The 27,145-nt window shown below is 38.7% G+C and overlaps 1 protein-coding gene across 2 annotated transcripts in view; it reads left to right on the top strand.

Annotated features, from left to right (window-relative positions):
- Window positions 1-3,484: 3,484 nt before the first annotated feature.
- Window positions 3,485-27,145, top strand: part of SLK (STE20 like kinase) — a 58,945-nt gene continuing 35,284 nt past the window's right edge. For both annotated transcript variants that reach the window (XM_080822721.1, XM_080822722.1), the window contains exons 1-4: window positions 3,485-3,787; window positions 23,299-23,463; window positions 25,614-25,662; window positions 25,996-26,145. In XM_080822721.1, the coding sequence (XP_080678847.1) occupies window positions 3,638-3,787; window positions 23,299-23,463; window positions 25,614-25,662; window positions 25,996-26,145 (514 nt within the window). In that variant the 5' untranslated portion in view covers window positions 3,485-3,637. The remainder of the gene's footprint in view (window positions 3,788-23,298; window positions 23,464-25,613; window positions 25,663-25,995; window positions 26,146-27,145) is intronic.

Raw genomic sequence — 27,145 nt, 5'->3', positions numbered from 1 at the left:
GTTCTAATATTAATATAGTCTTTGACCGAGCAATTCCACTTGAATTTTGTCGTAAGGAAATGTAATACACAAATGAAATACAAAGATGTTTGCACATGCGTGTCACTGCAGTGTTATGATGACCAAAAATTGGAAACTACCTATACACCTAACAGTAAAGAAATGGTTAAATAAATTATGGTAGAGCTGTACACTGGGACTCCCTGCACCCATTAAAAAGGATTAGACTGATCTATTTGTCATGGAAAGATGTCCATGATCCATACTTGATACTATTTTTATATTTAAAAAGTGTATGCATTGGGGTGCCTGGGTGGCGCAGTGGGTTAAAGCCTCTGCCCTTGGCTCAGGTCATGATCTCGGGGTCCTGGGATCAAGCCCCGCATCATTGGGCTCTCTGCTCAGCAGGGAGCCTGCTTCCTCCCTCTCTCTCTGCCTGCCTCTCTGCCTACTTGTGATCTGTTTGTCAAATAAATAAATAAAATCTTAAAAAAAAAAAGTGTGTGCATAGAAAAAATATGGTTAAATATATCTGTATAAGTCTAACTTTTTTTTTTTAAAGATTCTATTTATTTACTTGACAGACAGAGATCACAAGTAGGCAGAGAGGCAGGCAGAGAGAGAGAGGAGGAAGCAGGCTCCCTGCTGAGCAGAGAGCCTGATGCGGGGCTCAATCCCAGGACCCTGGGATCATGACCTGGGCTGAAGGCAGAGGCTTTAACCCACTGAGCCACCCAGGAACCCCTCTATCTAACTTTTTAAAAGCAGCTTTATTATGGTTTAATTTATACACCATAAAATTTCCCATTGTAAGCGTACAATCCAATCATTTTTAGTCAATGTATAGAGTTGTGCAATAATCACCACAATCCAGGAGTGCCTGGATCAGGTGCAGTCAGTTAAGCATCCAACTCTTGGTTTCAGCTCAGGTCATGATCTCATGGTCGTGGGATCTGGTGGCCTGTGGGGCTCCCATCTTCACACTCTGCACTCAGTGGGGAGTATGCTTGGGATTCTCTCCCTCCCCTTCAGTCCCTCTCCATGCTCTTGTATGTGTACACGTGCTCTCTCTGAAATAAATAAATCTTTAAAAAAATGACCACCATCCAGTTTTAGAACTTTTTTGTTACACACCCACCCCCAAAGTTCCCTGATGCTCATAGGCTTAAATTTCAGTGTCTAGGATGGAGGTGAAGTTAGGGAGGGGAAAGCAGGAGGAGAGAATGACAGGCAGCTTTGTAGTTTATAATTTCTGTATTATTTGAATTAATTTACAACAAAGATATGCTTGCTCTCTTTTAATTTGAGAAAACAGTAAAGGGTTTTCCGTTTTGAAAAGAACAACAACAACAAAAAAGGAAACAGGTTTATACCCTTTGACCCAAATCTACTTCTGGCAATTTATTCCAAGGAAATAATCAAATATGTGAAAAAGTATTTGTGAACAAAAGTATTTATCAGTGTTTTATCTAAAACAGAGAAAAGTTCTAAGTAATCTAAATATCTCATGATGGAAGAAAATAATTACTAATAATACTGGAATATGAAAAGTACAGGATGTAAACTCTTACATGCAATACAATTTTACCCCTGTTAAAAAAAAGTTTGGAAATACTGTATGTATAATAAAATCTTACAAATGGTTATCTCTGGATGGTAGAATTACAGTACTTTTTATTCCTTGCGCATTTCTTAATTTTCCATAATGAGTATGTTACCTTTACATGTAGTGCCACCTACATAAACGACACTAATTAGAATGGGTTATGGTATTGTTTTCACAGGTGTATACATTTTTCAAAACATTAAATGTTTATTTAAAATATGTGCAACTTGTTGCATGCCAATTATACCTCAATAAAACTATTTGGAAGACAAGGGGATCTTGAAAAACAAAATCATCATAACCTTACCGAAAGAGGAGTTTATTATGCCATTTTGGGGCTGGAGGGCAAAATGGTTGGGGGGGTGTTATATAGATAGCAACGCAACCTTTGCTCCGATAACCAACCTACCTTCCTTCCTTCCTTCCAGGGATCTGCCTTCCCATTATATGTCAGGAATGTTGCCAGGTTCTTGGATACCAAGATGAGCAACAAATCACTGCCCTGAAAGAGCTCTCTTCTGCCGGAGGAGGGGAAGGCAGGTCACCAGCGGCTGATTCCAGCCAACGCCCACATAGCGGCCCTAGGCAGTCTTCCACTAATGCTGCCCAAGGGGGCCGGAGCCAGGTCAAGTGAAGTTCTTAGTCAGTGGTTCAGATGGAGTCACGAAGGGTGGCAGCAGGGTTACGACTGTGGAAGTGGATAGGAGAAGGTAGATGACCCTCAAGGGAGTGTCGCGGTCATCACTTGAGAAGTGGGCTTAAACTGTATTTATGTATCAATGCCTCTCTTACCTGCACACTTGTACCAACAGCAAGAACGAAAACAGCGTTTGCCCGTGCAGCAGCACGGTAAGGGCTTAGCTCTATTGCCTCATTTATTCTTCGCCACAACTCTCCCAGGTCTGCATTTCATCATGAAGAAACTAAAGCTCGGAGAGGTTACCCGCCCAAGGTCACAGAGCTGGCAAGCTCTGGCTCCCAAGCTCCCAGCCACAAAACAGACTCCCTTCTCACAATACTCTGGGACCCCTTAGGGAGGAAAAGTTCCACCTTCGGCCCCAAACATCGGCTCCCCTTTCACTCTTTACATAAATTTTCCAGATCCACAACGGAGGCAACATCGGCTAGCACAACCAACAGGGTCGTGTCCACCCGGCAACGCCACCAGAGCGGTGGGCTGTCAAAGATTTGGGGCTTGGAGGGCAAACCCGGAGCGACCGTCAATGGGCTAGGAGCCCCCGCACCCACACTGCACGCCCCTCCAGGCTGCCTGCAAGCCCCTCCCGGCCGCCACCAAGCAGAGCTCAACGCGCGTGCGCGGGGCCAGAGGGGACGCCCCCGCGCGAGCGCGCGGTGAGCGGGGCGCGCGGCCGAGTGAGCGCGGGCGCGTTGCGGCGTCGGCGTCTGCGCGCGTTCCAGGACGAGGCTGTGTGGGCTGGGGAGCGAGCGAGGCGGCGGCGGCGCCTCAGAGGCGAAGGGACGCGCGGGCCTCGCGCGGCGGGAGCAGACGGCTCCGGAGGCGACCCTGGGCTAGTAGCCGGAGGCGGGAGAGCTCGGCCTGTCGACTGTCCTGTTCGGGGGCCACCGGCCGCGTCCCTCGCGCGGAGTGGTCCCCGCCCCAGGAGACTCGCCGTGACACGGGCCTAAGCCGCGGCGACCGCGGACGTCCGGACCGCTCGAACCCGTCGGGCCGGCCCGGGTGGGGACTAGCGTCTGGGCAGGTGCCGCCCCCTGAGGGCCGGCCGGGCGCCCGGCGCCCACCCGCGCGGCCCGCGAGCCGGGCTCGGCGGAGGGGCCGCCCGTGCAGCCCGCAAAGCCCCCCGCCCCCCCCGCCCTCGCCCCGAGGGCCGGAGCCCGAGTCGCGCCCCGCCCTCCCCGGGCCTGGCCCGGCTGGAGCGGCGGGAGCCGGGAAAGCCCGCGCCCGCCGTCGCCGCCCGCCGGCCGGGCTCGCGCGGAGAAGAGGGAGGAGAAACTTTGCCTTTTATTGTTGCTTTTAGTCCTTAAGTGCAAGGAACTCTGCCGGGAGGAAAAATGTCCTTCTTCAATTTCCGTAAGATCTTCAAGTTGGGGAGCGAAAAGAAGAAGAAGCAATACGAACATGTGAAGAGGGATCTGAACCCCGAGGAGTTTTGGGAAATTATAGGAGAACTGGGGGACGGAGCCTTTGGAAAAGTGTACAAGGTAAGAAGGGGAAAACGGGAAGTTGCACTTGTAAGATAAAACTGCCCCTGGTCCGGAGTGGCACGAGGATTTCTCGCTCCCCTGGTCCGTTTCCCGTCTCTTGCCCCTTCTTTTGACTAAGTAAAGGTACATTAGAACTTTATTGAGGTTCTCATCCAAGGAGTAGCTAAGACCGTAGGGTGTAAGGTTGAACAAAATGGGGCCTGCTTGTAGTTGAGACTAATAGCTAGAAGGAGGCAGGGTTATAGAGTCTCCTCTGTCAAACTTTAAAGGAAATGACGGTGTTCGTTAATGTAAAGGAGGGGTCTGGTTTTTAAAATCAGAAACTCAGTTTGCTTTTCAGTGGATTTATATTTGTCTATGGCTGTTCGCATTCATTTATGTATGCTTGGACTAAAGCAGTTCCCTTTTTAGGGTCCAGGGCATGTATTTGGTTTTATCTATGGCTAATACACAACCAGTCTTCTTGGATGAGAGCAGAGTGATTGCTGCTTGCAGGCTCTTCTTCAGTTGGTTGCTTGACAGCAGGCTATAAAACGGAATGGAATTTCTGATAGAAATTTTCCAGAAGAAAACCTGCATCTGGTACTAGTTTCTAAATATAATTACAAGTCATTGACTAGAAGTCAATACTAGTGCTTAAGAAATTTTAAAAATACCCATATATGCAGACATATTTTTATATATATTTATTTCAGTTGAGTTTTGATGTCTCAACGTGAAGGATTAGCGGTAACTGTTATTTCATAAGCAGTATATGAATGATGTCATTGGAATATTTTCATCCGAAGGGTGAGGTTTTTATGAGACACAGTTCAGGAGGAAGGACCCACAGGGTTGCCTAGAAGTGGAAACATAAATAACTTAACTTTTATACCGGGTTTTGCAGTTTTTAAGTCACTTTCACATAATTCGGCCCCCCACCCCCAGACCCTGAGACTCAGAAAAATTTTAAAGTCACTGAAGTCACAGTCTAGATTTGAACTCTCATCTTCTGACCCTGTACTTACTGTTGTTTTTTACTTAATATCCATTGGTGGAAATGATAACATTTTTCTCCTGAGTATCATCACATTTCTGCCTTTGCCCTGCCTCAAATGCCTGTCACAGCTCCCAGTCCTTATTTTTTCACTTAAGCTGGAATAGCTACTCCTCTCTGTGTGCTTTCAAAACATGTTGTCACATGGCTACTATAGCACTTGTTACATACTGTAGTTAATGATAAAACTAGGGCCCAGAATTATGATACACATTTGTGTGATATTCATGTATTGCCTGAGCACATCTCTGTATCTGTTGGATTGAAAGAATGTTACTTGCATGTGAATGTTATTGAAGCTATCCTATGCTGTCAAAGTTGGCAAAATGAACTTCAGTGTTTGTGTGGAGGGTAGAGTATGGGTTGCAGCAAGAGCTTACAGTATAGTGTAAGAAAGATAGGAAGAGCTTTTAGTGCTGTGGGAAGATCACTTTTGGGAGTCAAGAATTGTCTTTTAGTGCTGGCTGTCACAAACAAGCTTTGTGGTCTTGACAGAACACTTAACTTCTGTGGGTCTTCATTTTCTTAGCTGGAAAATTCTGCATTTCCCTAAACATTTGTTTAGATTCCTTCACGAACTATCATACTGTGAGTATGCAGTTATCTAAGAAAGGCAAAAATAAATCCTCAGGGCATCTGGAATCCAGTAGTTAAAAGGCAGTAGGTGATTATGGGCAGTTTTCATGGTATAAATGTTTTATCAAATAGAAACAGTGTAGTATTAAGACACTGGCTCTGGAGTTGGACTATATATGTGGGCCCTCTCAATAGCAGCCTGTGACCTTGGACAAGTTCCTTAACCTTTCAATGTCTCACTTTTCTCATCAGTAAGACTTGCTTGTCAGTGTGTGAGAATTAAAGGAATAAATGTAAGGCACGTGGAAAGGGCTCAGCGAGTGGTAGGAATTACTGTTATTACATTTAGAGCTCAGAAGTAAAATACGGGACGAGACAGGAAAAGGGGCCTACAAAGATAGTAAACCATTTTCTTGTTTTCCCACGGCACAGGCAGATTGTGGGGATTTCATTTTTTAATGATACTTTCTGCGAAACGTAACATATCTTCCTATAGTGAATTAAAAATTTTCTGAAAAAATAAGAGACTTACTCTATGTAGTTGAACACTACAAAATTGTGTCAAAGATAATATTTGTGAGCTTGATTACTATTCTAGGGTGATATTTAAAGAGTATGTGTTCTTTGCATTTTACTTTTTCATTTCACTATTCTGTACTTCCAGGGAATGGGCTCTGAGATTTTTTTTTTTTAAAGAAAATTTAAAATTTAAGCTTACCTGGCCTGTTTTGCCTTTTTCCTAAAAGTTTTTTTGTTTTCCAAGATCTCTTGAAATTTTAAATTTATAAACTTCCTCTTTGTGGAGGAACAAGCTAGCAAACCTTAATATTGTATGTAGTAGTATGTAGTAGAAAACTGTTTCTAAAATTGATTCTATCATTTGCTCGTAAATATTAGTAATTGTTACAAAGATCAATGGTGAACAGGCAATCATCTCATGTACATATTACTTTATTTGAAACATTTTTCTGTCATACAGTTGTATTCCTTCCACTCCTTTCAGCACTATACAGCTGTAACAGTTACTTTCTTACCTGAAAAATCTTCACTATTTTAAATTTATTTTCTCTTTTAAATGTAGTATTATTTGACTTATGAACGAAGATGCGTAGTATCTCTCACAGTTTTTTAATGTTTGGATTGACATAAAATCATGTATTGAATAGAAACTGAATTCGTGACTGTGTGCTGGATGAAAGTGATTCTTTTTATGGCCCTGATGGGCATGTGCCTTTTTAAAGAAAATAGTGAAATACGCATGTGAGGTTCATCTTTATCACCTGCACCTGTAGTTTATTTCCATTTTTGCATGGATTCCATTTTATGATTATATCACCATTATTTACCATTGTACTATTAATGGATATATCATTCCTTTCCAGTTTTGGGCTGTTATACACAGTTCTGGTGTATTTATATGTAACTTTTGCTTAGAGTTAACTCTGGAGGAGAATTGCTGGGTTATAGAGTAGTGTAACTTTAATATCACTAGTGATACCAAACTATCAATTTACATTCCCACCAGGAGTGTATGAGTATTCCTTGCTCTGCATCTTCTTTTCAACATTTGGTATTGTCAGAATTTTTAATTTTTGACAATCTGATGTGACGTTTTTCATTATGGTTTTAATTCATCTTTCTCTGACTACTAAGTAAATTTTTATAAGCTTATTGGTAATTTGGATTTCCTCTTTTGTGTTCAAGTTTTTAATTCATGTTCCTATTGGATGCCCTTTTCTTGTTTATTTGTAGTGTAGTCTGGATTTTAACCATTTACTGAATATATCCTTATTTTGTGACTTGTCTTTTCATTTTCTTTATGGTGCCCTTTTATGAACAGGAAGTTCTTGATTTTAATGTGGTGCAATTTGTCAGTTTCTTCATTTCAGTTAATACTTTTTGTATTGTGTTTAAGAAATTATTTCCTAACCTGAGATCATGAAGATAACCCCTTGTATTATCTTCTAAAATCTTTATGATTTTGCCTTTAATAGTTAAATTTCCAATTCACCTTGAATAGGTTTTTATAAATGGTTTGAAGTAGGGTTCTAATTTCATTTTTTTACCTTGTCTGAATGCTCAGTTATCCCAGAACCCATCATTAGGGGTAAACTTTTTTTTCTCACTACTTTACAGGGTCCTATTATATAACATCTGTTTCTGTGATCTCGATTTTCTTCCATTGATCTGTTTCTGTTTCTGTACCATTTCTCAACTTAGTTAGGAAAGCATTAAAATAAGTCTTCTGCTAGAGGACAACTTCCCCATGTTCTTCATCAACAGTATCTAGTATGTCCTTGGCTCTTAGTGCTTGCGTGTACATTGTAGAATTAGCTTAAGCTCCACAAAACCCTGCTGTGTTTTTTTGGAGAGATTTTATTAAAATTATAAATCAATTTTGGGGCACCTGGGTGGCTCAGTTGGTTGAGCGGCTGCCTTCAGCTCAGGTCATGATCCTGGAGTCCTGGGATCAAGTCCCGCATCGGGCTCCCTGCTTGGCAGGGAGTCTGCTTCTCCCTCTGACCCTCCCCCCTTCTCATGCTTTCTCTCTTTCTCAAATAAATTTTAAAAAAAAATCAATTTTGAAAAAATTAATATCTCTGATATTGAGTTGTCCTATTTATGCATATGTTTTACCTCTAGGTCTTTTTTAGTATTTCTCAATAATGGATTATAATTTTTCTTCCTAGAAGTGTTGGGAGCTCAAACTGCTTCCAGAGTGTCTTTTTCTTTCTTTTATTTTTGATGGTTTTATTTATTTGGCGGGGAGAGAGAGAAAGAAAGAGCAAGATACAGAGCGTGAGTACCCGGAGGGACAGAGGGAGAGGGCAAGAATCTCCAGTGGACTCCCTGCTGAGCACAGAGCCTTGATAGCCTGATCTCACAACCCTGAGATATGGCCTGAGCTGAAGTCAAGAGTTGGGACGCCTTTTTTTTTTTTTTTTTTTTTTTTAATTTTCATATATTTGAAAGAGAGCAAGTGAGCAAGAAACAGAATGAGCAGGGAGAGGGGTAGCGGGGGAGGGAGAAGCAGGTTCCCCACTGAGTGTGGAGCCCAGTGTGGGACTTGATCCCACACTGAGATCACGGCCCGAGCTGAAGGCAGACGCTTAACCAGATGCTTAACTGACCGAGCCACCCAGGCACTTCAAGAGTGTCTTAAATGCTTTGTATTTCCTTTTGGAGTTTCCTGTTTGTTTTGGTTGTATATAGTCTTGAGTAAGTCTTCGGAGAAAGGATCCATGGGAAGGTACTTTTTAAAAAAACCTTGTCTTTCTGAATACATCTTTATTATAATGTCATGTTTGATATATAGTTTGGTTATAGAATTCTAGTTCAGAAATAAGTTTATCTGGGGCACCTGGGTGGCTCAATCGGTTAAGCATCTGCCTTTGGTGGGGTGCCTGGGGGGCTCAGTGGGTTAGGCCTCTGCCTTCGGCTCACGTCATGATCTCAGGGTCCTGGGATCGAGCCCTGCGTTGGGCTCTCTGCTCAACAGGGAGAGCAGTCTCCCTCTTCTCTCTGCCTACTTGTGATCTCTGTCTGCCGAATAAATAAATAAACTATTTAAAAAAAAAAAGCATCTGCCTTTGGCTCAGGTCGTGACTCAGGGTCCTGGGATCAAGCCCTGCATCAGGGCTCCCTGTTCAGTGGGGAGCCTGCTTCTCCCTCTCCCTCTGCCCCTCCCCTTGCTTGTGCGCTCTCTCTCTTTCTCTCTCTCTCTAACAAATAAGTAAATAAAATCTTAAATTTAAAAAAAAAAAAAAAGAGTCCCATGCTATTTTGTTTTGTGATTCTTTGTGGTCTTTTTCTTTTCATAGCTTTTAAGATTTCTTTTAATCCCCTCCCTGTTCATGGTGATACACTTTTTTTTTTTTTTTTTTTAAAGATCTTATTTATTTGAGAGAGAGAGCAAGCGCGCGCGTGCCTGCATGAGAGGGGAGAAGGTCAGAGGGAGAAGCAGACTCCCCATGGAGCTGGGAGCCCAATGTGGGACCTGATCCCGGGACTCTGGGATCATGACCTGAGCGAAGGCGGTCACTTAAGGGCCACCCAGGCGCCCGGTGATATACACTTTGATACAGGTTTTCCCTGTGCTTTTCAACTTGCTGGCCTCTTGGTTAGTTCTTTCAATCCAAAAACCCATATCCTTTGGTTCTGTGACATTTTTATATTATTCATTTGGATCAACACCCTAGGTAATGGTTTTTGCTATGGTCTTAGGATTTCCCATGTTTCTATATTCAGTAGATACTTACACCATAATTTTATTCTCAGAAGCATTTGAGACATTTGACCAGTCCTTTTCTTTAAAAAGCTTATCTTTTGGTTTTTAGATCACCACATTTTTTTGTGTTTTAACCATTTCTGTGTCTACTCCTCAGACTTTTGCTGGCTTTTTTTCCTTTTTTGACTTCTAAGTATTGGGCTACCACAGGACTTGGGTATAGGCCCTGTTTTCTTTTTCTTTTCCTATGAGAGTCCATCTTCTCCCGTGGCTTCAGTTACTGTCTAAATGCAATTTATGTCTCTATTGCAAGACTTCCTCCCCCTTTGAATTCTAGATGCAAGTATCCAAGTATCTATTAGAGATTTCCACTTAGATATCCCACAGTTTTCTTAAACAAGTCCAAAATACAAACTAACCGAACTCTTCATGTCAGCTCCGTATTTGCTTCTTTTATGTTCTCTGTTCAGTAATTGACATCTCTGTCTGCCAGTTACATCGGCCAGAGACCTGGAGGTCATTCTTAACACCTTCTGCTTCCTTACCTACCAAACCCAATGTAACCAAGGCCTGTTAATTCTATTAAATATTTCTTGAATTATCTTTTTTCTTCACTGTTGCAGTACTATTCAAAACTGCCATTACCTCTTACCTAGACTACTGCAAGTTATTGGTACATTTTGAGCTTCATATAAATGTAATTATTTATGTGTTCTTTTGTGTCTAGCTTTTTTTGCTCAACAGTTTCATTTTTTCTGTATAGGTATCCAATTATCCTGGGACCATTTACTGAAAAGTCTATCCTTTTCTTACTGCTTTGCAGTGCCTCCATCATATATCAAGTGTCCATATACATGGTATAAATTATTTCTTTAGGACAAGTTCCTAGAAGTAGAATTGTTAGGGCAAAATAAAGATCATTTATTAATTGCTTGCTATGAAATTACCCTAGAAAGGTTGTGCAAATTTATTTTTCAATTAATTTTTAATTATACAAATAAAGAATGTCTATTTATTATAAAAATTAACTTACTAGAAGTAAATTTATTCTTCTTGACCATTACTCCAGTTACTGTTCCTTCTTTTATATCCATAGTTGTACCTATTATCAGTTTCATATATGTATTTCCAGATTATTTTTGTATGTACTTTTATATGTGTACATGAGTTCTACCTGTTAAGACAGCCCAACAGTGATCTCTTTCTGTGCCTTTCTTCCTTAACAGTGTTCTTATTCTTTAAAAAAAGTTATTTGGTTTTTCAGTGGGCAAAGTATCAGTTTATTTCATTTTACATTCTTTGATTTCTAGAGAGATTACACATTTTAAAAAATAATTGAATTATCCATATTCTAATAGAGTGTTTTCTTGTTGATTTAAATGTACTTTATTATTAAATTTTTAAAGATTTCATTTATTTGGGGGGGGGAAGCACTGGTTGGGGGGAAAGGCAGAGAGAGAGGGACAAGCATACTCCCCGTTGAGTAGGGAGAACTATTCCGGGGCTCGACTCCAGAACCCCAGGATCATGACTGAGCTGAAGGCTGACTGAGCCACCCAGGTGTCCCTGAAAGTACTTTTTATGTACTATGGAAATGAATACTTTATCATAGATGCTGCAGTTAGTTTGTAGTTACCTTAGTTTATGCTGCTTTTTTGATATAAAGACACAATATTCCTTATTCTAGAAGATCTGTCAGTGTGTTACTTTGTTCTTGTTTTTTCTTTGCTTTCATGCTTAAGAGAAATCTTTCCTACCCAGAAATTAGGTGAGTATTTATACATTTTTCTTGACTTTTTAATAGTTCAGTTATAAAGAATTTTACTTTTAATTCACCTGGAATTTAATTTTCTCTGTGGATTGATATGAGGCTCCATTTCTACCCGAAAAACAAAAAAATGTGTATTTTATCATTTTCAGAAATTTAAATGCTATTGTTTTGAAAATATAGCAAAGTATAAAGAATATATTAAAAAATTTTACCATCCAGGGGCGCCTGGGTGGCTCAGTGGGTTAAAGCCTCTGCCTTCGGCTCAGGTCATGGTCTCAGGGTCCTGGGATCGAACCCTTCATTGGGCTCTCTGCTGAGCAGGGAACCTGCTTCCTCCTCTCTCTCTAGCTGCCTCTCTGCCTACTTGTGATCTTTCTCTGTCAAATAAATAAATAAAATCTTTGGAAAAAAAAAATTTACCATCCAGATAATTTTTTTAGCAGTTTTTTAAAAACTCAAGGGGATAGGGGTGCCTGGGTGGCTCAGTGGGTTAAAGCCTCTGCCTTTGGCTCAGGTCATGATCCCAGGGTCCTGGGATCGAGCCCCGAATTGGGGCTCTCTGCTCAGCAGGGAGCCTGCTTCCCCCCTCCCCCTCTGTCTGCCTCTCTTCCTACTTGTGATCTCTGTCAAATAAATAAATAAATAAAATCTTAAAAAAAAAAAACAACTCGGGATATTAATATGGTTAGATTTTTGAGCAGTACAAAAATGAGAAAATTAAAAAATGAAAGCCTTCCCCACCAGTTCTTCTTTCCAAATGGGAAAGAATTCTTGTTAAATAGGTTTGTTACTAGTAGTTATATTGATATAGTTCTGAAACTACCTTTGTATATATTATAGGATAGAGCAAATGAGTTGATATATTGATGTTTTAGAAACTAGGGTTGAAGTTCTGGGAGAAAGGAGTTAGAAACTTGGAATAGGGAAAAGATGAGGAAGAACTCCGTGATGTTGATTTTTGAATTTGCAATTTCAGTTATTCAGATATTAAATATACATACACACATATACACACACACATTTCTATTCTTTCTGAAATGGCCTACAAATAATTATACTATAACTAGTATTCCTAGCTCTTGGCTTCTTCTTCTTCTTCTTTTTTTTTTTTTTCTTTTAAAGGGACTTTAAATATCTGTTATTTAATTTTTATTTATTTTTAAGTAGGCTCCATGCCCAGCATGGGGCTTGAACTCACAACCCTGAGTTTAAGAGTCACGTGTTCTACCACCTGAGCCAGCCAGGTGCCCCACTAGCTCTTGGCTTCTAAATACCATTCCCCACTAAAAAGAACCAGAGCTCATTGAAATGGCTCATCCAGGTTTAGGGTAGGAAAGTACAGAAATGATAAAATTGAAAAGTGTAAAAGCCTTCCCACTAGTCCTTTTTTTTCCCAAAGGAGCCTGGAATATGCCAGAAAGCAAGGACATGCTCAAAAACTGAGGACAGGCCAAAGATTCACGATAGTTTGAACAAAAAAATCAATGACAAAATAGTAACTTAATAGAAGAATGGTAGTTAGTATACACAGATTGGTAAAACTAGAAAAACCACTGTTTTGCAACCATACTATAATAATTCAGGCAAAGATTATTGATAGATGCTAAGATCATTGTGTGAAAAGTTTTGGAGGAGCAGGATTTATATACGTGGTTTGAAAGTATCACCCTATAAGGGTACTTTTTACATTAGAGAGATCTTGTGTGTACTGTCTTAAATGATCAAATAAGGTTAATTACCAGTAATAGGACAAACTGTCATTATGTGTTTTCTGAAGTAATTCGATGGGAAGTATATAATCACCTAATGTAGTATTCTTGTCAAAAATAACTTAACTTAAATCTAATACAGTTAACTTTAATATAAAGAACAAACAAATCCCGATAATGGACATTCTACAGATAAAAGGTTAGGGGTGCCTAGGTGGCTCAGTCAGTTAAGTGCCTGCCTTTGATCCAGTTCACAATCCTGGGGTCCTGGGATCCAGCCCTTTGTCAGGCCACCTGCTCAGCATGGGGTCTGCTTCTCCCTCTGCCCCTGCCCCTGCTCCTCTTATCTCTCTTGCTCATTCTCTCTCTCAAATAGATAAAGTCTTTAAAAAAGAATGTTAACAATAAAGGATTTTTTTAAAGACATTTGAGGAGGGACAGCTCAGTCTGTTGAGCATCCAACTCTTTGTTTCAACTCAGATCATAATGTCATGGGTCGTGGGGTCAAGCCCTCTGTCATTAGGCTTCCTGCTCAATGGGGAGTCTGGAAGATTCTCTCCCTCTGCCCCACCCCTCATGTGTGCTCTCACTCCTTCTCTCTCTCTCTAAAATAAATAAATCTTTAAAAAAGTAAAGACATTTGAGGACATTTGAATATGGAATAATATTAGATATTAGATCTATGTTAAATTCTTTGGGCATGATAATTGTGGTTATGTTGGAGAATGGCTTTGTTCTTGGTGGGCACATGCTGAAGTTTTGGAAATTGAAGTGCAGCTTACTTTCCATATGGTATAGTAAAAAAGAAATGCCCGTATGTGTGTGTCTGTGTGTACATATCTATATGTAAAATATATGTGTACGTATGCTTGTGCGTGTATATGAGAGCCAGAGTACCTGATGTGACAAAATGTTAATAATTGGTGACTTGGTGAGGGTTAATATGAGTGTTCATTGTTCAGTTCATTCACTTTCTCTGTAGGTTTGAATATTTCAAAGTGAAGTAAGTACTTTTATTATTAAACATTTTAAATTGAGGTATAATTGATATATAACATTATATTAGTTTTGGGTGTACAGTGCAATTATTCCATATGTGTATATATTGTAAAGTGATCATAATAAGTCTAGTTAACATTTGTCACCTTACATAGTTACAAAAACGTTTTTTCTTGTGATGAGAACTTTTAAGATCTAGTGTCTTAGCAACTTTTTAAAAATTTTTCTTTTATTTTTTAAGGTTTTATTTATTTATTTGACAGGAGAATGATAGAGAGGGAACACAAACAGGGGAAGGAGGAAAGGGAGAAGCAGGCTTCCCGCTGAGCAGGGAGCACGATGTGGTGGGGCTTGATCCCAGGACCCTGGGGGTCATGACCTGAACTGAAGGCAGATACTTAACAACTAAGCCACCCAGGCACCCCTCTTAGCAACTTTTAAATATACAGGGCAGGGGCACCTGGGTGGCTCAGTCAGTTAAGCGGCTGCCTTCTGTTGCAGTCCTCCTGGGATCAGGCCCCGCATCAGGCTTCCAGGGAGCCTGTTTCTACCTCTCCTTCCGCTATTCCCTGTGCTTGTGCTCTCTTTCTCTGTCGAATAAATAAAAATCTTTAAAAAAAAAAATAAATATGCAGGGGCGCCTGGGTGGCTCAGTGGGTTAAATAAAGCTTCTGCCTTCAACTCAGGTCATGATCCCAGGGTCCTGGGATGGAGCCCCTGGGAGTCTGCTTCCCCCTCTCTCTGCCTGCCTCTCTGCCTACTTGTGATCTCTGTCTGTGAAATAACTAAATAAAATCTTTAAAAAAATATGCAGTACAGCATTGTTAACTATAGTTACCATGCAGTATATTCCATCATTATGACTGGCTTTTTTAATAACTGGTAGTTTGGTACTTTGACTTCCTCCACCTATTTCTCCCACCCCTTACCCCTGCCTCTGGCAATCACCAGTCTGTTGTCTGTATCTATGAGCTTGGTTTTTTGTTTTTACATTCTGCGTATAGGTGAGATCATATGGTATTTGTCTTTATCTGTCTGACTTAACCTCACTTAGCATAATGCTTTCAAGGTCCATTTATGTTGTCACAAATGGAGCCGCATATATGGAGTCATACTTTTAAATACTTTGCACCATTATTTTATTTCACTTAATAGTTCTCCTTTTCACATTTTTCCCTCCCTCCATATATTCATTCATTTTTTTCTCCTTTTTTCTGTGAAAGGAGAAAGTCTCCTTTCAGGCAGGTGACTACTTATACTATACTGTTAAAATTATTTGGTATTTATTAAATATTATGCCTTTTATTCAATATCACCTGAAGCCCAGATTCCTAGCACATATATATTTATATTTTAAAGAGGTAGCTGAAACTTTGGACTGTAAAAATAACTATAACATGCTGGCTTTCTGTTTTCTTGTACATTTCATGGGGAGTTTCTTACCTTAATAGCTGGTGCATTTTGGTCCTTTATAATTTTAGTGTTGAGAATATTTGTGTGGAAATGATCTTTGCCATGTAAACACCTTTATTTTTCTTGGATGAATTTTCAGAAGTGTACTCTTTGTCATTTAAATATATTTTTGTAATTGCCTTTTGGGTTCTCTGTTTTCCGTTTTTTTCAACTATGGGATCTGTGCAGATTTTTATCAGCTATCTATCACACAGTCGTCAGTATGTTTTAGTTTATTCATGCTCCACAGAGTTAAGTAAGTTCTTGAAATAAGTGGGAAGACTATGTGATCTGAGATTGGTAAAACATTTGGAAAGTGCAGATTTATCCAATGTTAACTTACTGACATCATTTTGTTGGTGGTTATCTTGACTGATCAGTGACTAAATTTTGAATAAATAACCAGAACACTATAAATAAAATAGTGTCTTGAAATATAAAGAGAATATAAAGTATATTCCTTTATTTCTGCAGAATTGAGAAAATGACATGAAAATGATTTTTAAAGAAAGGATTTCTGTAATATTTTGTAGAAATTTTAGAAAAAGCATGTACAGTTAGTACTCATTATTTGCAGATTCTATATTTGTGAGTTTGTCTACTTGTTAAAATTTATTTGTGGGCGCCTGGGTGGCTCAGTGGGTTAAGCCGCTGCCTTCGGCTCAGGTCATGATCCCAGGGTCCTGGGATCGAGTCCCGCATCGGGCTCTCTGCTCAGCAGGGAGCCTGCTTCCCTCTCTCTCTCTGCCTGCCTCTCTGTCTACTGTGATCTCTCTCTGTCAAATAAATAAATAAAATCTTTAAAAAAAAAAAAAAATTTATTTGTAACCCCAGAGTCTGCACTCAGTGCTTTCAGTCATTTGCTTATATGTGCAGAGCTGGGGAAGTTGAGTCCCTAGACCTGCACATTCCCAGCTGAGATGGAACTTGTTTCAGCCCTCATATCGACTTGACCGGAAGATGGGAGACAGTAGAGGGCAGTGCAGTGTAGTGTAGGAAGTCTGGCTTTGGTGCCAGTGGGATGGGATTTGAATCCCAAACTCTGGCACCTACTTTGGGACAGCTTCAAGCAAGGCATGTAATACTTTTGAACCTCATTTTCTCTTTTGTAAAATAAAGAGAATAGAATCTACCAGAATGAATTGTGTTTAGTATGTTGGATTATGATCTATATGAGAGATGTGTGTTTGTATACATATTTCTCCTAGGAGCAGTGGGTCAGTATTTGCTAATTTAGTGTTTGCAGTGACTTTCTAGGACATAACTGCCACAAATAATGAAAATCAGCTGGGTATCTTTATTATGTTTAATAATTTTACTCTAATGCTGACACTTGTTCCTACCAAAATCTTATCAGGACTCTGAAGAGATCACTAGAATTAGCATATAATTGGAAACATAACAGTATCAGTAGTTTAAAAGTATATGCTTTCTTCGGTGCTATTTCCTTTCTTTTCATTTAACAGCTCTTTGGAACTCTGTAGATATTTTTTACCCCAATACTTCATACTACTCTGTTCCTTCCTTCTCTCATCTGTTATTCTCATCAGTTTTAGAAGGATTAAGGATTATGCCAGCAACTATTAAGTTACTGTCTTTCAGCTCAAACACGGCCTTCTGTGCTCTGCTTTATAATGCTGTTCTAAGTATTTGCAAACCACATTTCTGCCTTGTCAGCTGCTCACTTTTAGGTTTCACATGTACAGGGTGCTAGAGGTAGGCGGTAGGGAGGAGGAGAAAGAAGGGACTTGCATGGATTTTCTCTTTGTCTCCTGTGGGGTCCTTGTATCTCTGCTTTTGTGTTAGTGTGACCACCATCCTAGTGGAGTTGTTCACCCCAGCAATAGCAGTTTCTCTCTGTAGCAGCAGTTGAATCCAGTTTGTAGTTTTCCAGGACTCAAGAGCTGGCCTCATCAATGTCTTTCATAACACCAGCTGTATTTGGCTAGCCCTCTCTTCCTTGAAAGACACCCCAGTCCCACAGGACCCCCTCTTCCAAATCAGAGATGTTGGCACCAGCCATGCAGCACTTTCTCCTCAGGGATCTGAGTTTCAGCTGTGTAGAATCTTCCCTGCAAGCCCTGGGGTCTTACTGATTCCAGTCTTCTACTTTGGCTCCTCTGGTCCTAAGGATGGTAGTTTCTCCCTGCACTTGTTACCTCCCTCATCTTTAATATTCTTTCTTTATCTTTTTAGTTACCTACATACTAACATAATTAATAATGATATTAAATTCTGTTAAAATACATTTTTTTAAAAAGATTTTTCTTTATTTATTCGACAGACAGAGATAACAAGTAGGCAGAGAGTCAGGCAAAGAGAGAGAGGGAAGCAGGCTCCCCGCTGTGCAGAGAGCCTGATGTGGGACTCAATCCCAGGACCCTGAGATCATGACCTGAGCCGAAGGCAGAGGCTTAACCCACTGAGCCACCCAGGTGCCCAAAATACATTTTTTTAAAATAAGTTAATAAATAAGAGATTTATTGTGAGACTTTTTATAGCCTGTTTCTTTGCAAAATACTAAAATTTCCAGCTTACATAGCTCAAAAAAACATAATCATTGGAGTCATTAATTTCGATTTGCTCAAATGATCACCTTCTCAGTGAAGTCTAACGTTAACTACCCTATTTAAATTGTAACCTCTTTCCTGTGTACCTGCCCACTCGACCATCTCCTCATCTTACTACCTTATTTTTTCCATAGTACTAATTGCTAATATATTTTTTATTTGCCTATTGACTGTCCTCTCCCCACAATTTTTAAGTGCCATGAGGGCAGAGAAATTTTTTATATTCTTTACATTGTCAGTGTCTGGGACAGTGTCTTACATAAAAGGCACCCAGTAAGTATTGAAAGGATAATTGATTTTAGCAGATTAGCTCTTGAACATACTTTAATGGATTGTGTTACTGTGTTTCTTTCCTACAGCAGATTTTTGTGGAGAGTTGTGTTTGTGTTTGTGTTTCTCCAGCTTTGACCAATGTCTGTGTGTAGTTGATGTTCATTAGCTGTGATATGGGTTGTTTAGTTTTTATAGTTTGTTATGGTTGCATGTCCTATATGCACTGGACAGTTAGGGTCTTACTTGCCTCTGGTCTTGGTGGGGGGAGGAATATCTTTGAGTTCTCAACTTTTTGTTCAAATCATCCAAATCAGTAGAATCAGTCTCAGTGCTTATTGAATTCTTCTCTTTCTCTTTTTATTCTTTGTCTTTTAGCTTCTTTCTATGTTTATCCTTTTTCTTTTTTCTTTTTTTTCTGACCTTCCCCTTTTGATTAACTGACACCTCTCTGGTACTAAAGAAGTCCTCTAAAATTTTTTCTGTGCTGGTATTTCAATTTCCAGCTGACAATTTTATTAACATACATTTCTCATGAAAGTACTAAATAGTCTTAGAAAATATAGAAATGTAGGAAGAAAATAAATGAAGATTTAAAAATTACTCATAGGCTCACTACCCAGGGAATAAACTACTATTGAAACAAGAGTAATATAGGAGGAGATAGTCTTTCTTTTAGAACATAAAACCAGTTCAGGAAATTCATAGATAAGTTATGTTTCCCTGCAGTAATAAGGCCACACTCTATTCATGATTCATGAAAATAAAAATACTGAGGGGTGCCTGGGTGCTCAATCTGTTAAGCATCTGCCTTTGGCTCTTGTCATGATCCCAGGGTCCTGGGATTCAGCCCCAGGTTGGGCTCTCAGCTTGGCAGGGAGCCTGCTTCTTCCTTTCCCTCTGCTGCTCCCCCTGCTTGTGTTCTCTCTCTCTGTCTGTCAAATAAATAAATGAACTCTTAAAAAAATAAAGAAAAGAAAAGAAACGCATTGATTTTTAGGTGATTATGACTGATCTTTGACAACTTTATCAATAGAAATTATATTTTCTTTAAATTAATATCTGGGTATTCATTATTCCATTATCATTTTTATTAACGTCTGTTTAGTTATTTCATTAAATCTTTATGTGAAGAATTTTCATGCTTTTAGGTAGTAGATGAAGCTATTTCTTTTTTAACATTTTATATTTGTTCAAAGTATATTTTCACACATTTACCAATATTTTAGTTTTGATTTTCAGAGTTCTTTAGAAAGAGATCCTGATAAGTAATCAAGTTATTTTCAAGCAATAATGTAAAATGCACTATATTTTCTAATGTAACTTTTATTTATTACTTACAGTAAACCAAATGGTGCCATTGTTGGTTTAATCATTATATCCAGAGGAGTGGAATAATTGAGTTTGTCACTCTAAAGTACTTTAGAGATTATCTAGTGTTAATTATTTTTTTCCCCTTTATGTCATCCATTTATAAGAGAGATCTTAAAAATCTCCAAGGACATCAGTAGAGGCATGCAGAAGCCAGATGACTTTTAACCCCACTTGGTCTCTTACCAGGGCTCATATTTTATAGTGTTCCTCTTCAAGGACAGTTCCTCTAGTCTTTTTCCTCCCAAAGTGTTACATTAAAATAATGAGAGTATACCTTATCTTTCACTGGCTTATTTCCTCTGACTCAGAGGAGGGTGAGTTCTAATTATTGTTGGTTCAACTGTAGTCTCTTTCTTTGAGAGACACAGTTGATGCCATGTTTCACTAGTTATGACAGTTTTTACTTTTTAGCATTTCTGAAATTGGGATATGTCTTTTATCTGTAGATGGCATAGTATTGTTGGCTGAGTGACGTTGTGATCTATCCGTCATTGCCTGTTCATGTGAACTTAGTTGTATCCCTAGTGTCATATAGTTACAGCCCCTTGATGTTTCAGTCAATAAACCTTTTGAAGGAAGAATGTGAGACCAGGTTGTTATCTAAAAATCTTTTAGCACCTTGGTTAAGATCAAGAAAATATCAGCACTCTAATTGCAAAATGGGAGACTGTGGTTTCAGAGAAAATCTTGGTTGACAGTAGTAGAGAAGCACTGTTTTAAGCCCCAAAGCTTTTAATGGCCAGAGAATGATATCCTGTGGAAAAACAGACATTAGATAACTCTGAGTGAAAAGGTGATTCAGAGGAGTCAAACTTTAAGTATTTAACTTCTTATTTGTGCACAAGGAGAATAGACATACAATAACAATTCTTGTCTAAATGTGTCCAAAAGAGCTAAAGAGGTATAACGTGGAGTGCCTGAGTGGCTCAGTTGGTTAAGCATCTGCTTTTGGCTCAGGTAATGATCCTGGGATGGAGCCCTGCTCAACAGGGAGTCTGTTTCTCCCTCTCCTTCTGCTCCTCCCTCCAGCCTGTGCGCTCCCTATTCTCTATCTCAAATAAATAAATAAAATCTTTAAAAAAAAAAGGCATAGCATTAAGAGTTCAAAAAGATAAAATATTGTTGTAGTTTAATTGGCAGTTTTCTTTCCTTAGTGGAACATAAGATGGTGCTTTTTTTTTTTAAGATTTTTTTTTTTTATTTATTTGACCCAGAGAGAGCACAAGCAGGGGGAGTGGCAGACAGGGAGAGGGAGAAACAGGCTCCGCATTGAGCAGAGAGCTGAGGTGAAGGGCTCCATCCCAGAACCCTGGGATCACTGACCTGAGCTAAAGACAGACTCTTAACCCACTGAGCCACCCAGGCGCTCCAGTTGTGTTGCGTCCTAGATTTGACAAATGTGGTAGATCAGAATATTCTTCTGAAATGGTAGCAATGACCAGTATAAAGTCATCTTTTTATCCAAAACTTATTCTCTGAACCTTAAACATTAGGGTTACTTAATTACTTAATTAGTAATTAGTATTACTTTTTACTTCTGTTTTTTCTTAAGGAAGTAAAACGTAACAGTAGTCTACTTAGGAAAATTCTGTATACAGGCTGATACCTGATATGTTTATTCTTTTCATATCATTTCCAAGGTTATGTAATAGGTCCCTAAGAAATCTCCCATATACTGATGTATTTTAGTACTTTATTTCTTCTAATAAATAAGCTGATTTTATTTATGTATTTCTTAAGATTTTATTTCTTTATTTGACAGAGATCACAAGTAGGCAGAGAGGCAGGCAGATAGAGAGAGGGAAACAGGCTCCCCGCTCAGCAGGGAGCCCGATGCGGGGCTCCATCCCAGGTCCCTGAGATCATGACCTGAGCTGAAGGCAGAGGCTTTAACCCACTGAGCCACCCAGGTGCCCCTAAATAAGCTGATTTTAAAAAGTCAAACAAGCCTCTCTCTCTGCCTGCCTCTCTGCCTACTTGTGATCTCTGTCAAATAAATAAATAAAATCTTAAAAAAAAAAGTCAAACAATACGAAAAATACAGAAAGTGGATGTGTGGTTTTTGTAAAATTATATACTGCTGTGTTTAGTAAGTTGGCTTTTATTCCATTCAGTGTTGTGTTACAGCTACTGTTCCATCTTAAATATTAATTGATTAGTTATTGATTTTAATGGCTGCATCATTTTCCATTGTAGAAATGTGCTGAATTGGGCGCCTGGGTGGCTCAGTGGGTTAAGCCTCTGCCTTCGGCTCGGGTCATGATCTCAGGGTCCTGGGATCGAGCCCCACATCGGGCTCTCTGCTCATCAGGGAGCCTGCTTCCTCCCTCTCTCTCTGCCTGCCTGTCTGCCTACTTGTGATTTCTGTCTGTCAAATAAATAAAATCTTAAAAAAAAAAAAAAAAGAAATGTGCTGAATTATTTAAGCAGGTTCCTGCTAATGATTGTGTTCCTTGGTATTTACCCAGAGAAGCTGAAAACTTACATCTAGGGGCACCTAAGTGGTTCAATTGGTTAGGCGACTGCCTTTGGCTCAGGTCATGATCCCAGGGTCCTGGGATCCAGCCCCACATTGGGCTTCTTGCTCAGTGGGGAGCCTGCTTCTCCCTCTCCTTCTACCTGCTACTCCACCTGCTTGTGCTCTTTCTCTCTGTGTCAAATAAATGAAGGCCTATGCCTTCAGCTCGGGTCATGATCCCAGGGTCCTGGAATCGAGCCCCACATCAGACTCTCTGCTTAGTAGGGAGCCTGCTTCCTCCTCTCTCTCTGCCTGCCTCTCTGCCTACTTGTGATCTCTGTTTGTCAAATAAGTAAATAAAATCTTAAAAAAAAAGAAGACAAAAGAAAACTTAAATCTACACAAAAACCTGCACAGCTTTATTCATAATTGCTAAAACTTGGAAATAACCAAGATGACTTCAGTAGATGAATGGATAAACTGTGGCACATCTATATGTGATGGACAATTCAGTCCTAAAAAGAAATGAACTACCAAACCATGACAGGAAACTTAAATTCATGTTACTAAGTGAAAGAAGCCAATCTGGAAGGGCTACATACTGTATGATCCCAACTATGTGACATTCTGGAAAAGCTGAACTATGGAAGCAGTAACAAGATCAGTGGTTGTTAGGGCTTAGGAAAAAGGGAAGGATGAATAGGCTGAGCATAAAGAATTTTTAGGGCAGTGAAACTATTCTGTATGATATAATGGTAGATACATGTCATACATTTGTCAAAATCGATCAAGTAAACTCCAAGAGTAACTCCTAATGAAAACGGTGGTCTTTGGGGATGATGTGTCAGTGGAGGTTCGTCAGTTGTAACATGTGTACTACTATGGTACAGAATGTTGATAGTGGGAGAGGCTGTGCCTATGCAGGGGCTGGGACCTGTACTTTCTGCTCAGCTTTGTTGTGAACCTGAAACTACTCTAAAAAAAATTTATTAAAAAAAAATGGAAAATAAAATTTCAAAAAATCAAGTATGCATTTTGTGACATTTGCGATGCTTTCATTTTTAGGCCCAGAATAAGGAGACCAATGTTTTAGCTGCTGCAAAGGTGATTGACACGAAATCTGAAGAAGAACTTGAAGATTACATGGTTGAGATTGATATATTAGCATCTTGTGATCACCCAAATATAGTCAAACTTCTGGATGCCTTCTATTATGAGAACAATCTTTGGGTAACTATTTTCTGTTGATCTATTAGAGCCAAAATGAGTTAATTTTCTGAAAGAGGTTTATAAGTTGTGAAAACCTATTACCTCTACTGTTTAATTACTTATGTTACTTGAATTGATCTGATAAGAGGGTCATTAACAACATAATTATCCCTAGCTTCAATAGATGTTCAGATGTGTATTTCCATTTGTACAGTATTTCATGATTGACATTGGACCCAAATAGAAAAGCTTGGTTAAGAATATTAAATTTCTGGGGCACCTGGGTGGCTCAGTTGGTTAAACCTCTGCCTTCGGCCCCGGTCATAATCTCAGGGTCCTAGGATCGAGTCCCACATAGGGCTCTCTGCTCATCGGGGAGCCTGCTTCCCCCTCTCTCTCTGCCTGCTGCTGCTCTGCCTACTTGTGATCTCTTTCTCTCTCTGTCAAATAAATAAATAAAATCTTTTTTGTAATAGTTAAAAATTTTTTTGAAAGATTTTTATTTATTTGACAGAGATCACAACTAGGCAGAGAGGCAGGCAGAGAGAAAGAGAGGAGTAAGCAGGCTCCCTGCCGAGCAGAGAGCCCGATATGGGGCTCCATCCCAGGACCCTTATATCATGACCTGAGCTGAAGGCAGAGGCTTTAACCCTCTGAGCCACCCAGGTGCCCCAATAAATAAAATCTTAAAAAAAAGAAGGATATTAAATTTTCCAAATTATGAAATTATATGGTCTTTCTTGTTTGTAATTTAAATTTAGACATTTCCTAAAATTTTTGGAAATATCTTTTGTTTTCTTAGAAATTGTTTATAATTTCTTACCCTACACTTTTTGTAGATCATGTAATGAATTATAGAATACTTACTACAAATGTTAAATATTTATCTTCTATATTATCAGACTCACCTTTGGTGTATGATGTAGTGGCTAAGGCTGAATATATAAATTTTGTTCATTTTTAGAAAATATTAGGCACAAATACATATAGAAATAAAATCATATCTGTTATAACTGGTCAGTCATTTTCTCTGTACTGACACTAATTTAATCAGGAGGCCTTACTGAAATGGGAGATGTTGTTTTTCTCCTTGAAGGAAAGTGTTACGATGGAAGTGTTAGGAGAGAAGAGTAGGTAGTGTAGTGTAAGTAATACTTTGGAAATTGAAAGCCCTATATTTTTTTGATCCTGTGCTGCTAGGTAGGAGTTTGAATAAGTCAGTTAACCTCTGAGTCTGTTTATTTATCTATGAGTTGAGTGATCTGCTTTCCAAATTATTTTTCACATGATACAACAAATTTGAAAATAATTTGTAATTGGCAAGCACCTGTAAAAAATTAGAGTATATACAAAGGTGAATAAGTCAGGAAGCTACACAATTTGACAAAATAAATAATTTTTAATAATTATCTGTAGTTATCATTAGTGTGGTGTCCTCTAATGTAGTTGTTCAAGGCTCTAGTAGTATGTTCTCAGAGTTATAGTGAAAGTGAACTCCTGGACAGTAAACAGGTAAGATCTTTACTTGAAATTGTTGCAAAATAAAAAGTTGGAATCTGTGAGGGACAGGCTAGTGAGAGATGTAGAATTAGTCATCTATAATTAATACTTAAAGGAAGTGTATATATAAAATTGCAGCTGTGATGGGGTAAGATGGAAAGGTACCTGGTGGTTTGTACCGGGGAGATCTGGGAAGGCATCCATCAGAATGTGATTGATAATTGAGCTGGGATTGGAAGCTTGTGTGTGTGTGTGTGTGTTTTAAAGAAGTCTCTAAGTATTTTGAGGATTTATTCCTATTAGAAAAGTTAAAAAATAGGTTTGATTACTTAAATCACAGTAGTTAAATTAAAAATGAGTATAGTAAAATCTCTTGGTAGTGATGAAATGGATATAAAATACTGTTCCCAAGAAAAATTGTGTACCTAGTAATTTTACAGAAGCAGGGACGCTAAAAATGGTGATCATATGTCTATAATGTGTTTGTGCTTTTTCAAAATGTGTATCATTAAGACACAACTTTTTTGACAGAAAATCTTTATGGTGTAAAGATATCAGCATAATATTGTTTCCATAACCTAGTTATTCCTTTATCTTTTTTAATAAATTGAAAAAAAAATACTCAAACTCAGTTTTGAGTTAGACACATGCTTTTTTTTGTTTGCTTGCAGATCCTTATTGAATTTTGTGCAGGTGGAGCGGTGGATGCAGTGATGCTTGGTAAACATCATTTTGTTCTTTATGTTTGTATTTTAAATTACATTTAATCAAAGGATTTCAAACATTTAACTATATATATACATCTTGAATATATATCTTGAGTGAAGCTCAGTAAATAAAGAAATCAGCCTAATTACATTATATATTCTTAAATAATTATAACACAATTCTAAAATGAAATGTTGAATATAATATGTAAAGAAAATAATCTTTGTAGATACTTAGTTCTTCTAAAATAATTCACTGAATGTTACCTTTGACATTGATGGTGAGGGTATACACCTTGTGTTTTCACTGTATAACAATGCAGATTTGTTTACTCTTTCCTTATAGAACTCGAGAGACCATTAACTGAGTCCCAAATACAAGTAGTTTGTAAACAGACTCTAGAGGCCTTGAACTACTTGCATGATAATAAAATCATCCACAGAGACCTAAAGGCTGGCAACATTCTTTTTACCTTAGATGGAGATATTAAGTTGGGTAAGTTTCTTCCCTTAAATAAAACATTTGAATTTGTGCTGAGATTTTTCCCCTGGATATACGTGACTTAATATTCTTTTGTTATGACACAACTGTGTAAAGCATGGAGAAATTACTCCATGTTAATTTTTTAAATACTGCTTTGGATAAATAATTATTAACTCCCAGAATTCCTAAGTATAGGAAACTTATATAAAGACACTTTAAAAAGAAGGTAAGAAAGGATGGACTTCATTTTCAAAAAGACAAACTTTAGAAAGCCGGTTAATTCTTTTTACTCCTAAATTTTTGTATGTAGTTACTTGTAATACATTTAGAATGAGAGAATATATAAAACAGCTAACTTAGGGGCGCCTGGGTGGCTCAGTGGGTTAAAGCCTCTGCCTTCGGCTCGGGTCATGATCCCAGGGTCCTGGGATCGAGCCCCGCATCGGGCTCTCTGCTCTGCGAGGAGCCTGCTTCCTCCTCTCTCTCTGCCTGCCTCTCTGCCTACTTGTGATCTCTGTCTGTCAAATAAATAAATAAATTCTTTAAAAAAACAAAAACAAAAACAAAAAAACCCAGCTAACTTAGTTTTTCATTTCCAAAACTCATGTCTAGTGTGTTTCTTTTCCTTTGTTTAGTTTTATACTCCATTTTATAAAGTGTCCTGGCCAAACTAACAAAGTAGACCTGAAAAGGATGCCTAAAATAAGTATCAAGGACCAGAGTTTTTAATTTTATTTTTTACACCGAGGAAATAAATAACTTCATAAGAAGAAAATAGATGTAGATTTTAGATGGAAAACTGATTAATTTCCTATGTACACAAACAAATGGAAGATACAGTTATCTTTAAGTGTACTCAAGATAAGAATTTTTTTTTTAAATCTGTTAAGTCTAAATTTATGTAATTTGCAAGGATGAAAAGGAAAAAATATATTCACAGGCCATCTTGTGATACCATTGATCATAGTCATTTCACTTTTTTCATGACATCTAAACAGATATAATTTGGGAT

The sequence above is a fragment of the Martes martes genome (genome assembly GCF_963455335.1).
Source record: "Martes martes genome assembly, chromosome: 14".
In the NCBI taxonomy this organism is placed as follows: domain Eukaryota; kingdom Metazoa; phylum Chordata; class Mammalia; order Carnivora; family Mustelidae; genus Martes; species Martes martes.
The sequence above is the reverse complement of the archived record's forward strand: the minus strand, read 5'-3'. Positions and strand labels throughout refer to the sequence as shown.